The following is a 15,646-nucleotide window of genomic DNA, read 5'->3' as shown; positions in this document are numbered from 1 at the left end:
CTATCCAAATGTTCGGCTATCTCATCTTTTATAATTGTCTCCAGCATCTTCCCCACCACCAATGTCAGGCTAACTGGTCTATAATTCCCTGTTTTCTCTCCCGTCTTTCTTAAAAAGTGGGATAACATTAGCTACCCTCCAATCCACAGCAACTGATCCTGAGTCTATAGAACATTGGAAAATTATCACCAATGCATCCACGATTTCTAGAGCCACTGCCTTAAGTACTCTGGGATGCAGACCATCAGGCCCTGGGGATTTATCAGCCTTCAGTCCCATCAGTCTATCCAACACCATTTCCTGCCTAATGTGCATTTCCTTCAGTTCCTCCGTCACCCCAGATCCTCTGGCCACTACTATATCAGGAAGATTGTTTGTGTCCTTAGTGAAGACAGATCCAAAGTACCTGTTCAACTCATCTGCCATTTCCTTGTTCCCCATAATAAATTCAACTTTTTCGGTTTTCAAGGGTCCAACTTTGGTCTTAACTAATTTTTTCCTCTTCACATACCTAAATAAGCTTTTACTATCCTCCTTTATATTCTTGGCTAGCTTACCTTCGTACCTCATCTTTTCTCCCCGTATTGCCTTTTTAATTATCTTCTGTTGCTCTTTAAACATTACCCAATCCTCTTGATTCCCGCTCATCTTTGCTACGTTGTACTTCGTCTCTTATTTTTATACTGTCCTTGACGTCCCTTGTCAGCCACGATCGCCCCTTACTCCCCTTGGAATCTTTCTTCCTCATAGGAATGAACTGATCCTGCACCTTCTGTATTATTCCTAGAAATACCTGCCAATGTTGTTCCACTGTCATCCCTGCTCGAGTATCTTTCCAGTCAACTTTGGTCAGCTCCTTCCTCATGGCTCCATAGTCCCCTTTATTCAACTGTAACACTGACACTTCCGATTTACCCTTCTCCCTCTCCAATTGTAGATTAAACCTGACCATATTATGGTCACTACCTCCTAATGGCTCATTAACCAAGTTCCTTTATCAAATCCGGTTCATTACATAACCCTGAATCCAGAATTGCCTTCTCCCTGGTTGGCTCCAATACAAGCTGCTCTAAGAATCCATCACGAAGGCACTCTACAAAGTTTTTCAAAACTAAAAAATGGTCAATTCTTGAGTGACCAAGTCAATCACCCGATCTGAACCCAATTGAGCATGCCTTTTATATGCTCAAATCGTTTATAAACTAGTTCCCTTCAGTTTATAGAGAAAACTGAAGGGAACTAGCCCCCAAAACAAGCATAAGCTAAAGATGGTTGCAATACAGGCCTGGCAGAGCATCACCAGAAAAGACACCGAGCAAATGGTGATGTCCATGAATCGCAGACTTCAAGCAGTCATTGCATGCAAAGGATATGCAACAAAATACTAAACGTGACTACTTTCATTTACATGACGTTGCTGTGTCCCAAACATTATGGTGCCCTGAAATGGGGGGACTTTGATTAAACACTGCTGTAATTTCTACATGGTGATACCAAAATGTATACAAATTGCCTTTATTAACATCTGACTGCACTTTAACCATGTGATTTTTTTGTTTCTATTACAAATCTCAAATTGTGGAGTACAGAGGCAATTAAATAAATGATGGGTCTTTGTCCCAAACGTTATGGAGGGCAACTGATATTTCTTGCTTTGTTGTATTTCCAGTCACATGTTAAGTAGCAGCAATCTTTATTTACCCATTCATCTACTACATTCCTCACAGCTTCATTTCCAAACCAACCTCATCCAGGTGTTTTCCTGGATTGCATCTTTACACCTGATTCTTTGGTTCTTGCTCATTCTCATTCTAGTCACTCACTTTCTTTATCCAACCTCATCTTGAATTCTTATTGATTCTTTTTGTGAATTAGGTCTCTATTCCCTGTTCTGAAATGTTGCTGATCAACATATTATATTTTTTCTACGCTACATTGGAGGCAGTTTCACATAAATCACAAAATTAATGCCCAGAGAATGAAAAAGACCAGAACTTATTCAGAGAGATATTGCAGAAAAATCTAAGAACAACGGGTGAAGTTAGAAAGTCATCATATGAAGAAAATAGTAAAAGAGTGCGACTCAATTAATTTGCTCAATTATGGTTTAATATACACATAGGGCAGCATCCAGGTACAAAGCTATAAATTAAAATTAGACAGTGACCTTAGAATATATGCCCAATCCTCATTTCCAGAGTTTAAAAAATGTGGAACTGACATCAATCAGTCGATGCAGGAAAAAATGTGTGTGTGCGTGAGTGTGTCTAGAAGAGCTCTTAAGTGTATAAGAATGTTATCAGTCTGTGTTATACTGTTAGGGATTACACAAAAGAAAAAAGTGTTAACAGCAATTTAAAAAAAAAATTGCGCTGATAAAAATGCTTTTTTAAAACTCATTTGCCAATTTTAATAACACTTTTATACATGCTGATTGTTGTCTGTTAATGGATTGGACAAAGTAAACAAAATGAATAAAATCAAAAACATTCAGCTTCTCTAAAACTGCACTTAAAACTGATTTTAAAATAATAAACAGCACAGTCGCATCATAGCATTGTATCAGTTATTATGAAATGTAAGCAAACAAGCAAGTTTATTTATATAGCACACTTCAGCAACAAGGCAATTCAAAGTGCTTTACACAAAGCATTAAAAGGCAATTGAAACAGTCATTAAAAAGAATAGAAAATAAAGACAAGCTAAAATAGAATAAGACAAGTATAAAATTAGAATAAAAGTTACAGTGCAGTGTAAGAAATGAATAATTATTTTAATTTAATTAAAAGCAGTGTCAAATAGAAAAGTATTCAGCCCCGATTTAAAAGAACAGAGTTGGAACGAACCTGCATTTTTCTGGAAGTTTGTTCCATATATGTGGTGCATAAAAACTAAAAGCTGCTTCTCCATGTTTAGTTCTGACATGGGGACAGAAAGCAGACCTGTCCCAGACGACCTCAGAGGTTTGGATGGTTCATAATGTAGCAGAAGATCAGAAATGTATTTTGGCCCTAGACCATTCAGTGCTTTATAAACCAACAGTAATATTTGGAAATCAATTCTTTGACAGACTGGAAGCCAGTATAAAACCTCAAAACTGGAGTGATGTGATCCACTTTTTTGGTCTTGGAGAGGACTCGAGCAGCAGCATTCTGAATTAGCTGTAGCTGTCTAGTCGATTTTTTAGGGAGACCTGTGAAGACAGCATTGCAGTATTCAAGTCTACTGAAGATAAATGCATGGACAAGTTTTCCAAATCCTGCTGAACCATAAGTCCTTTAACCCTTGATATATTCTTACGGTGATAGTAGGCTGACTTTGTAATTGTCTTAAAGTGGCTGTTGAAATTCAGGTCTGAGTCCATGATCACACCAAGAATTCTGGCTTTGTCCGTGGTTTTTAACATTGCCGATTGAAGCTGAGCACTGACTTTTAATCATTCCTTGTTGCTCCAAAAGCAACTACCTCAGTTTTGTCTTTGTTTAATTGAAGAAAGTTTTGGCACATACAATCGTTGATTTGTTCGATGCACTTACTCAGTATTCGTATTGGACAATAGCCCCTGGTGATAAGGTTATGTAAATTTGTGTGTCCTCTGCATAATTATGGTAACATATTTTGTTGTTTTCCATAATCTGAGCCAGTGGGAGCATGTAGATGTTAAACAGAAGAGGCCCCAGAATGGAGCCCAGGGGAACTTCCACGTCATATTTGTCCACTCTGATGTGTAATTATCTATAGACACAAAGTAGTTCCCTGTTCTTTAAGTAGGATTCAAACCAGTTTAGTACTGTGCCAGAAAGTCAAACCCAGTTTTCCAATTGGTCTAGTAATATGGTGTGGTCGACAATGTCAAATGCAGCACTGAGATCCAGTAATACTAAGACTGAAATTTTGCCACTGCCTATATTTAAGTGGATGTCATTGAAGACCTTAACAAGAGCAGTCTCTGCTGTGGTGTGGTCGAAAACCTGACTGGAATAAATCAAAACAGTTGTTTAATGACAAAAAGTTAAGCTGTTGAAAAACAGCTTTTTCAATGATTTTACTTAAAAATGGAAGGTTTGATATGGGCCTGTAATTGCACATTAGTGACTTGTCTAAATTGTTCTTTTTAAGAGTGGCTTGATGACTGCAGTTTTCAGGGCCTTTGGGAAGACACCTAAGAGACGTGTTTACGATTTGTAGAAGATCTTGAGGCCAAATAATTTGAAACATTTTTGAAAAAGCCTGTTGGCAGAATATCAAGGCAGCAGGAGGAGGATTTCAGATGTTGTATAATGTCCTTCAGGTTTTTTTATGGTTGATTGCACAAAATTGTGTCATGGCATTTGAATTGGTTTTACGTGGACACACGGACAACACGCATCCTGTACCTGATATGGAGGCACTGACTGCTTGTCTAATTTTCTGAATTTTGTCAGTGAAGAAGGAGGCAAATTCATTGCAGGCCCTGGTGGAAAAAAGTTCAGAGGCTACTGACACAGGAGGGTGTGTTAGCCTGTCGACAGTAGCAAACAAGGCACGTGCATTATTATTGTTTTTGGCGATGATGTCAGAGAAGAAGGACTGCCTTGCATTTCTCAGCTCCAAGCCATAAATGCAAGTCTCTCCCTATAAATGTCATAGTGAACCTGGAGATTTGTTTTTCGCCACCTGCGTTCAGCTTTTCGACACTTTTTTCTGTTCTTACCAGCGTGGCATTTCTCCATGAAGATCTTTTCTTACTAGAGACAGCCTTCACCTTAGTGGGTGCAAAGGCATCAATAACATTTGTAATTTTAGAATTGAAATGATCTACAAGCTCATTGACTGAGACCCAAGAGGGGTCGGGTGTGGAAGGGAAAAGCTGAATAAATGTTTCACTAGTGTTTTCAGTGACTTATCTCTTTTTGAACATTTGTGTGCATGGAGATAGTCCTGTCAAATAAAACACAGGAATGGTCAGAGAGAGCAACATCAGTCACCACAACCTTGGAAATGTTCAGACCCTTGGAGATAATCAAGTCCAGAGTGTGCCCCTTGTGTGTGGGCTCTGTCACATGCTGTCAGTCTGTAGTGTCAAGAACACAACACAGTTCTTTAGTCCCCCCCTGTCCTGGGGGTTGTCAACATGAATGTTAAAATCACCAACAATAACTACACGATCAAAGTCAATACAGATTATAGACAGCAGTTCAGTAAACTCACCAAAGAAACTTGCACAGTATTTAGGTGGCCTGTAGATATTTAGGAACATAGTTCCTCGAGAGGATGAACTCAGCTGAAGAGCCACATACTCAAAATAAGCAAAATTTTCATAAGATGTCTACTTGCATTGGAGTGAGTCATTAAACATTATGGTGACTCCATCTCCTTTCTTATGCACTCTAGCCTTGCTCTCAAAGCTGAGGGGTTGACTCGATAAGAACAGTTGCACTGTTATTTTGGTCCAACCAAGTTTCAGTTAAAAACATAAAATCAAGATGGTGCTTAATAATAAAATTGTTGATTAAAAATGAATTTCCTGCCAAAGACCTAACATTTAATAAAGATAGTTTTAGTGTGTTAAAAGCATTATCTGTCCCATTTTTTGTGACAGGCTGTCGCTGATGAGGAATGGGTGCTAAATTTGCAGTTGAATCCTCCTTATTTCTTAGCAGATTCACCATTCATTTTCTATTACCTATCAAGACAGAAAATGCAGAAGCTTTTGGTACACAGGGCCCCAGCTTATCCTGAAAAGAGTCATGAGTGCCATTAGCCATGCAACCTGGACCCAGCACATATCAATTAGAGCTTGCTGCATTTTGTTCATAAGCAACGTTATCAGGCTGGGCAGACAGAGGATGATGCCGCCGTGCGGGGGACGGAGGTGCTCAACCTCGTACCTGTGATGTTTGGATCAAAACTGCGACAGGTGGATGCCGGGAGGGAATAATGGGGGAGAAAATGGGAATAGGGCGGGGGGTGAGTTTGGTTCCAGCAATGACCAGCTCCTTCATCTGATCAGTGAACTCCAACAAGGGGGAGGAGGGGGAAAGGGTGAGTGGAGAGAACGGTCACATGGATGCGGTATGGGGCGGTGAAGGAGATTCCTCGTCTCGGCTCTGATGTCTCCCATGTTCAAAGCTCTCCTGGGGCGGGGTTAAGGTGGTTCTCTGTGGTGCTGTGTTATCTCTTCGTGTTGTTTTGATTCCTCTTGTCCTTGACAGAGGGAACAGATGGGTGATGCAGGAAGTAAAGTAGATTAGAGGTGAATACCCTTACTGGAATGTATGACATTCCAAAAGACGGAAAAATCCAACGTTAAGAGATTAGATGAATGACAAGTTTGTCTGATTGATTCCGATCCTTGAGCAATCATTGTTGATCAGGTCACTGGAAAAACTCCATACCACAACCCCGCCCCCCAAAAGTGAAATGCTTACCATGAGAACTTTGCACCACTTAAACGAGTAGTTAGATTTGCTTTTTAATGTATCATCTGGAAGACGAAGACCTCAACAAGGCAGCCACTTCCTTAATACTGCATCTAATCAACCTGAACTATGTCTGGTTTTAAACTGGACTATTCTGGCCCATGTGAAATCAAATTGATCTTGCAGAATTCAGGATGGTTTCCTAAATCACTGAGAATTCTAAACCCAGATATTGCAGTGACTGACTGCAAAATTATCTGCTTTGTTTTTGCATGAAACTAACAGTAACATTAATGGTTCTTTATTCTGTTGCACACATAAATCCAAATGTACAGTCAATGCTCCAGTCTTTTCCATTATTTTGACGACTCTCTGCTAGAATGAAGGGAAATCAGTTGAAATAGTAGCAACAAAATGTTTGCGAACTAGTCTTCTGTTCTGCTTAGTAAAATGAGTAGGTGCAATTATGGTCCAATGTCCTGATCTTGAGTTAACATAATTATTCATGCAGCAAAGTCTAGACCTATACAACAATTTTATGGGCATGGATTATAATTGCCTCATGCAAATAATAAAACAGATCGGGATCCATCTTAACCAATGGTTTATGTTTATGTCTTCATTTTGCACAAAAAAAAATGTTAATTAAAATCTCTGCATTTTGATCTCAAAGAAACAACAGAAATATTTGCATGGAAGGCCTCAATTCCAACCCAATATTTTTCGGTCAATCTTTCAGCCCATTACCTTGGAAATTAGCAGTTCTGGTGTGTTGAGAGTTTCAGCCGTCGCTGAAACAAAAAGCTGGAGCAACTCAGCAGGTCAGGCAGCATCTCTGGAGAAAGGGATTAGGTGACGTTTCGGGTCGAGACCCTTTATCCTCTTGCATCTTCCAGTGTTTGCATCGCCGTCCTTTCATTTTGACTTATGACTAACGTCACATTACATCCATCCTTTGAAATCAGTGTTATGCTTAAAGACTCAAAACTGGAATTAGCAGGGGGAAGAAAGATGGAAATGAGAAGTGGGGGTGGGACAAACCTCACAGCATCCAATCAAAGCTCCTACATCCACTTATCACTCTTCCTCCTAATCCCATTTTCCGCCTTCTCCCCATAACCTTAGACAAATTCTTGATTAGAACAGGTGTCAATCTCTGCCTTAAAATATCTACTGACGTGGCCTCCACAGCCCTCTGTGGCAATGAGTTCCACAGATTAGCTACCCTATGACTACAGAAGATCCTTCTCACATCCTTTCTAAAAGAGCGCCCTTTAATTCTGAGGCTATGACCTCTGGTCCTAGACTCTCCCACCATTGGAAACATCCTTTCCACATCCACTCTATCTATGTCTTTTATTATTCTGTAAGTTTCAATGAAGTCCCCCATCAACATAGGTGCAACAATAGGCTGTTCGGCCCCTTGAGCCAGCACCACCATTCAATATGATAATTGCTGATCATCCAAAATCAGTACCCTGTTCCTGCTTTCTCCCCATATCTCTTGATTCTGTTATCCCTGTGAGCTATATCAAACACTCTCTTGAAAACATCTGGTGAATTGGCCTCCACTGCCTTCTGTGGCAGAGAATTTCTTGTAATCTTTAAACTCCAGCGAGTAGAGGCCCAGTGCTATCAAACACTCATCATATGCTAACCCACTCATTCCTGGAATCATTCTTGTAAACCTCCTCTAGACCCTCTCCAGAGCCAACACATCCTTCCTCAGATATGGGGCCAAAATTTGCTCACAGCATTACATCTCTGTTTTTGTATTCCAGTCCTCTTGATATAAATGCTTGCATTGAATTTGCCTTCCTTACTACCGATTTGATTTGCAAATTAACTTTGCAAATTAAAGGGACTTGTGAATTCTGGTGCAGGACTCTTTGCACCTCTGATTTCTGGATTCTCCATTTAGAAAATAAAATCTATGCTTTTAGCCTTATTACCAATTGCATGACTCCGCACTTTGCTATTCTGAATTTCATCTGCCACTTCTCTGCCCACTCTCCTAACCTGTCCAAGTCCTTCTGCGGAGTCCTTGACTCCTCTACACTGCTTGCCCTCCACCTATCTTAGCATCATCTGCAAACTTGGCCACAATCCCATTATCTAGATCAATTTAGGGTCTATCTTCGGTTTAAACCAGCATCTGCACACTTCCCACACTTATCACACGACGGGCTATGTGCCACCTCTCTCCAGCTTTCTACCCGCTACTATAAACAGACTGAAGAAGGGCCCTGATCCTAATTATCGTCTTCCCACCCTCTCCACAGATACTGCCTGACCGCGGAGTTCCTCCAGCACACCGTGTTTCATTCAAGATCTGTAGTTCCTTGTATCTCCATAACAGAATCCATGCCGCAGAGATTGACAGGGGCGTCAAATTAATTATCCGTGTATATGTTTAAATACTAATTTAAAAAAGTCAAATATAAAGTGGAATTTTAATTATCTTTCATGATGGTAGTTTTCTCTCCAGCAAAAGGGACAAGGGCTGAAAGGTGCAGACACAATAAACCTGCAGATGTTGGAATCAAAAGGAAAACAAAAAGGCTGGAGGAACTGAGCGGGTCTGGCCGCATCTCTTGGAGATAGATCAGTCTGAAGAAAGGTCTCGACGCGAAACGTTACCTATTCCTTTTCTCCAGAGATCCTGACTGTCCCGCTGAGTTACTCCAGCATTTTGTGTCTATTTTAGGTTTAAACTAGCATCTGCAGTCCCTTTTTACACACAGCATCGGTGGGGGAATGGACAGGCTACATTTCTAGTCGGGGCCCTTCTTTAAACTGATTGTAGTAGGGGGGCGAAAGCTGGAAAAGGAAGATGGGGCGGGACAGTGCCTGGCAAGAGATGGGTGTATTCAGGTGAGACGAGAGGTCGATGGGCAGATGTCAGATTTGACCCGCCTCTACCTCTCTTTTCCAGCCTTCTTCCCCATAGTACAATCAGTCATGAAGAAGGGTTTGGACCTGAAAGGCAGTCTGTCCATTCCCCTCCGTAGGTCCTGCCCGAGCTGCTGATTTGCTCCGGCGCTGTGGTTTTTTTTTATCAAGAGTAAGTCTGGATAGACGGCCAGCATGTGACGGCGCTGACCTCTCAGGCGGTGATACAAGGTGGGCTGGAAGCGCCCTGCCCATTGTTAACGAACAGTAAGCCTCCCACCACCTTCCCGTGATTGGTTCAGCCCCACAATGGGTGAAAGTCCCGTTGAAAAATAGCATTCTCAACTGTGAAGGCTGGAAGCTGGGGTCAATGTTACAACATTCCCGTGTGCTTACAGATACATCACCTTCATTTGGATATTTTATTCCGAATGAGTTTTTTTTTAAGTTTCGAAGGAGCCCAGTTAATCAACTATTGAAATGGGTACAAAGTGTAAGTGAGTGAAAACAAATTAATCCGGGTTTTCTGAGGCAATTACTTGAGATTTATATTCAACGATTAAACCAGAAGTCAAGTCAAGCAGCGGTCTCTTCTTGGTCTGGTGGAAGAGTAAAAGGTCAGAGCGTTTGGTGGGGCTCCAAGGTTTGCCAACTCCGCAGTGTTGACAACAACATCGGGTTTGCTAAGAACACGAAGAATTCCCGATAATGTTCATAAGGGTAAGAACTCCCGATAATGTTCATAATGGTATCGGGTTGGATGACAAATGAAGGCAATGAACGACCGCTAACAAAGTTAGTTTTTGATGTAGTCAGGTATCTGAGTAGCCTGGGTGAGTTGTTCGGACGGATTGTACAAGGAAACACACCATGGATATCAACTCGCCAACTAGTGCCATCCATCTACGTTGACCGGTCGGACCAAGTCGGGTCGCGTTTTATTCTTCCGTGCACATGTAGCAAGTCAGGCCGTGTTACACACAAGTACCATTTAAGCGTTTGCAGATGAATGTCGTTTCCGTTTAATTATTCTCACAACAATGGTCAGTTTTTAATCAACGGGAAATGATCCAACAGTTTAATCACGTAAATTAGGGGGTGCTTCAATGATAAATCAACAATTCTGACCATTATTTTTCAATTGTCGTCACTGACCTAGTCTCTTCGTGTTGCTGAACTGGGCAATTCGCGAGTATTGTTTCTCGTCAGGTACCTGCCAAACGTTCATAGTTTGATGATTTACCCGGGCAAATCACCCTTTTGTACCCAGTTAATCATTGAACTCTTCAACTATGCCCCACGATACAAGGACACGTCATAACTTTATTGCTTTTTAAATAATTGTAGCTTTTCGAAGGACAATAGTAACTGGGGTTACATTTGTAATTTTTGTGCGAGGAGAGGTAAGGGGAATTAACTGGCTATAGTTTATTTCTTATTTCCAATTCAGCATCTGGTTGCCCAAACTGGAAAATATAAAATTGGATGAGTAGTTCAACATGGCGTCTGCTGCAGTCCTCAGCACTTTACTCCTGCTCTTTCTACGATTGAAACCAAGCGAAATGATTTCTAAACTGTCTGATTTAAAAGTTTGCGGGGATCCTGAATGTGCAAGTAAGTGACATTCTGCAAAGTTAAGCGGTAATTAAGGAAAGCACCTTTTTTTCAAGATTGATTGCGATTAATTGATTGAAAGACATTTTAATTGTAGTATTTGATTTCACTTTGAGCTCATTCCCTCGTGAAACAATTTGAAACGTATTTTAATTGTTAAAATATTCATTCTGGTTGTTGAAATGAATGCAATTGAACTGATCCACCCACATATATTTAGTTTAGAGGTACAGCATGGACACAGGCCCTTGACCCACTGAGTCCACACTGACCTTTGATCACCCATTTACACTAGTTTTATGTTTTCTCTCTGTCTTATTCACTCCCTGCATACCAGGTTAATACAGAAGCTGATTAACCTGTAAACCTACACGTCTTTGCACATTAGTCACAGGAAGAACGTGCAAACTATACTGATAGCACCTGATGTCAGGATGGAATTTGGGTTCACAAGTGCTGTGAGGCAGCAGCTCTACCAGCTGCACTGCCCTGTAATATTTTATGATAAATCACTTCAAATGGTTTTGTGGCTTCCTTCACAGATTCAGCTCTTCTTTCTAATCCAGTAAAGCCAGATATACCAGCAAAACAAATTGGTTCTTTGTATTATTCAAAGTATCTAATAATCTATATCATACAAAATTAACCACATATATGTGTTTGAATAGATAATGTAATTTTAGTATTATTTGAATTAAAGTTTATTTTCGTTTTAACCAAACTACCTTTGATATGTATGCAGGGTATCTGAGCAGAGTTACAGCGACATTGGACTACACAGGACGTGATTGCAGATTCCTTACTTTTAGGCATGGAGACTCCATATTTGTTTACTTTAAACTGACTGGGAAAAGAGATGATTTATGGGCTGGAAGTGTAAGTATTGTGTTTTGCAATGTGTTATTTTGTTCAAGAATAGGTGACATTCATTTTTGTCAATTCATAACCACGTATATTTAATCCGTGTAGAAATTGTAAATGGTTCAATAGTAATCACGTTTCATCTTACTGCTGACTGGTTAACACGCAACAAAAGCTTTTCACAACACGTGACAATAAACTAAGTCTCTATTCAACGTTCCTTCTAGATTGTCTAATTGATTGACATCAGAAATATATCATCTACTCAACACATCTATCTGTAATATTCTTCAGATTAGTCTTAGTATACTGGTACAGCATGTAAACAGGCCCTTTAGCCCACTGAGTCCATGCTGACCATTCATTACCCGTTCACACTAGTTCTATGTTATCCCACTTTCTAATCCACTCCCTAAACACTATGGACAACTTTACAGAGGTCAATTAACCTACAAACCCACAGTCTTTGTTATGTGGCAGAAAACCAGAGCATCCAGACGAATCCCATGCGAATGCGCAAACACCACACAGGCAGCACTTGAGATCAGGATCGAACACGTGTCTCTGGTGCTGTGATACAGCAGCTCTACGTGATTGTCCTGTTGATTGGCGTAGGAAATATATCATGTACTCAGCGTGCCTTTCTCTGTATATCAACATTCTGCATTTTAATAGATTAATTTGGTTTACATTATCAACAACTCCCGACACATCTCACAGGAGCATAAATGGGTGATAATGGTTATCGTGCAGAAGAATATATTATTACTAGACTAAGTGGGACCACTCACCCAAAGCCCCTAACTGAGCAGGCATGGCACAATTCCCCTCATCCCCCAGCACTCCCTCCCCCTCCTCTTCATGTGTAGGAGGGGAGGGAAGGGGGGTCTTCTTCTTTCGTGTGGCGTGCACAGCCTAAAGTTGTTGGACAAATTGTTCTATTTGATCTTCCGTTTGTACACGTTGAGTTGATTGCATTAGTTGAAACAGGGCGGACAATGTGAAGGTTGCAATCTTCCACCCCGGAAGGGGGGTGGGAGAGGAGGAGGGGTGGAGGTGTGTGTGGGCAGGGGGGAGTGGGAGGGGAGGAAAGCATGGTGTGGGGTGGGAGGGGAGGGGAGGTGTATATGTTGCGTCTCTTGTTGCGTTCTGCAGCCGTGGGAGGGGACGGCTTCAGGCGTGGGCTGGTGGGGGAGGTTGGTGTGTGGGGGGGGAGGGGGAGTGGAGCGGGGGGGAAAGGGTGGGTTGTGGAGTTGTGGGGGGTGGGTGGGGGGGGAAGGGGGTGTGGGCAGGGGAGGGGGGGTGTGTAGGCGGGGGAGGTGGTGTGGGGGGAGGGGGTTGTGTGGGAGGGGGCGGGTGGGAGTGGTGTGTGTGGGCGGGGGGGAGGGGTGTGTGGGCGTGAGGGTGAGGGGGTGCGTGGGGGGAGAGGGGTGAGTGGGCAGGGTTGTGTGGGCAGGGGGAGAGAGTTCGGAGAATAGACGGAGGTTGTGGGTGAGAGGGGAGTATCACGGAGGATGGGGGCAGGAGCCAGCGAGGGGGACCAGAGGGGAAGGGGCTGGAGCTGACGGTGCGATGGGTGCTGGTCACTGGGCGTTCTCCTCCGCTGGGATCAGAGCCTCTGCTTTCCGTTTGGCGACTTCTCCGACTCTGCGCTGGGCTGGGTTGGGCTGCACTGGGTAGGGCTGCATTGGGCTGAGCCGCTTCCGGTCCCTCGGAAAATTGTGTCTGGTTGGAGACGTCTGTCGGCCATCCAGAGCCTCCCTCAGCTCCAGTAAAGACGCGATAGCGCAGGAAGGGGCGGACCATCCCGCGGAGTGACGGGAAAAGACCAACCCAGGCGGCATGACAGGCAGGAGAGGAGATCGATCTGCGCACACTCGGTTTTTAAGATTTTCAAAGCTCGCTAACTTTTACATTAGAGTATACCACTGATCGGAACAAAACTTGGTGCACTCACAGCACAGGAGGCCGGTGAGTATGCTGGTGAAAAATCGTAGCGTTTTTGCGTAAATAGAAAGACCGCGCAAACTGGAGGATAACAAGATCAGAGCTTCAGTTACGTATAGATAGATGGGTGTCTAAAAGTATTATAAAAGTGCTAGTGAGAAATGTAGGTGTGGAGGGGTTTGTACAGAAATCCAATGGATGAAAGCACAGCTGCCCAAGGTGGGGGAGGGAGAGCAGGGATACACATAGTCAGAATTTGAAACATTGAAAATAGGTACAGGATTAGGCCATTCGGCACTTCGAGCCAGCACCGTCATTCCATATGATCATGGCTGATCATACAAAATCAGTACCCCGTTCCTGCTTTTTCCCCATATCCTTTGATTCTGTTAGCCCTAAGAACTATATTGAACTCTCTCTTGAAAGCATTCAATGAATTGGCCGCCACTGCCTTCTGTGGCAGAGAATTTCACAGATTCACAATTCTCAGGGTGAAAATTTATGTCCTCATCTCATTCCTAAATGGCCTACCCCTTATTCTTAAACTGTGACCCTGGTTCTGGACTCCCCCAAAGGGATTCCTAAGGCTGCACATTTTCCAGATTATTGGAGGTTACTCCTGTTAAACCCCAAATATACCGGTACTTTTATTTGACTTTTTTTCTTTTTAAACACGTAACACAATAGTATAACTCTTCCAGTAGCTTAACTTTGAGTTTAGAGGCACGGCATGGAAACAAGTCCTTCGGTCCACAGGGTCCATGCGGATCATCAATCACCCATTCATAAAGGGAGATGGAATTATTCAAGCATTCTGGACCTTGGCTCTGTTTGTAAACCCACCCATGTTCATGACCTTTAGTTTGCAGACCATAGTCACAGTTTCGATCACGGATGTAACCCACAGTTGCAACTATGCCTCTGGTCACCCCACTAGCACACTGGAACCATGGCCCTCATTCTGGATTATTGAATGAACTGGATGCCAATCTGTCACAATTTCTAAGCAGCTAGATGCTAGATTATCTGAGATTTACTGTGTTAAAGGTTTAATGAGAAAGCTGTCTATAGTGAAGAAAATAAATTCCAGCAAAATTTCCTTTTGTCATTAATTATCTATTAAGTTATCATGAAGTAGATCTACTTAAGTGAATTTTAATTCTTACATTGTTAATTGTCCTTGGAATTGATGTGCTACAATGTTGAGAACTATATTATGCACTATATTGTCCCCTTTGTTCTATCTATTGTACTTGAGTTTGACTTGTTTGTGTTTATGTACAGTATAATCTCATCGGCTAGCATGCAAAACAAAGTTTTTTCTCTATACCTCAGTATTCATGATGATAATAAATCCGAACCTAAGGTAAAATATCACTACAATGTTATTAATATTTGAAATTAATTACCGGATTAACTGAGTAAGACTCTATACAGTGCATCAGAACTCTATAATATTTTTGTGGTCGCTGAGAATGCAATCAAATAACACACATACCTTTATGTGATCTTTTTCAAATGGTTTCTAATTGTACTATTTAATGTTATTTCAGATAGGGAAGCAATTTGGGTATTTTCCAAAAGATGCAGTTAAAGTTGAAGATGTCATGGCATACACTGAAGTTGAACTACCAACCCAGGTAACCCTTCAATTGATATATCAGTGCATTGTATAGTTAATGTATCCATACTATGTTACAAAGGTCTGAAAAATAGGAAATTGTGGATTCACTCAAACAAGTTAAGATGGCTGGAGTGCAGCAGATTACGTGATTTATTACTTGTGCTGAAGTGACCCTGATTGATTATTTTGATATACTAACCTAAAATAATTTGCAACACCTGTGCATGCAATTCAGAAACGGAATAGTTTGATTCAGAATGTTCCTCATACATCTTCTGTTGGAATATTTTAAATGGATAATTTTAAG

General features: G+C 41.7%; 1 protein-coding gene across 7 annotated transcripts in view; it reads left to right on the top strand.

Moving 5' to 3' along the window:
- Window positions 1-9,606: 9,606 nt before the first annotated feature.
- The window catches only part of mia2 (MIA SH3 domain ER export factor 2), a 77,302-nt gene continuing 71,262 nt past the window's right edge, over window positions 9,607-15,646 (top strand). The window contains exons 1-4 of one of the 7 annotated variants that reach the window (XM_033027156.1): window positions 9,607-10,013; window positions 10,744-10,907; window positions 11,650-11,783; window positions 15,269-15,355. In XM_033027156.1, coding sequence (XP_032883047.1) covers window positions 10,793-10,907; window positions 11,650-11,783; window positions 15,269-15,355 — 336 coding nt within the window. In that variant the 5' untranslated portion in view covers window positions 9,607-10,013; window positions 10,744-10,792. Of the gene's footprint in view, window positions 10,014-10,329; window positions 10,908-11,649; window positions 11,784-15,268; window positions 15,356-15,646 lie in introns of those variants that run through there. The other 6 variants (XM_033027160.1, XR_004413093.1, XR_004413092.1 and 3 more) reach the window with 6 other exon arrangements.

The sequence above is a fragment of the Amblyraja radiata genome, chromosome 9 (assembly GCF_010909765.2).
Source record: "Amblyraja radiata isolate CabotCenter1 chromosome 9, sAmbRad1.1.pri, whole genome shotgun sequence".
In the NCBI taxonomy this organism is placed as follows: domain Eukaryota; kingdom Metazoa; phylum Chordata; class Chondrichthyes; order Rajiformes; family Rajidae; genus Amblyraja; species Amblyraja radiata.
This window is presented reverse-complemented; position numbering and strand designations above follow the sequence as displayed.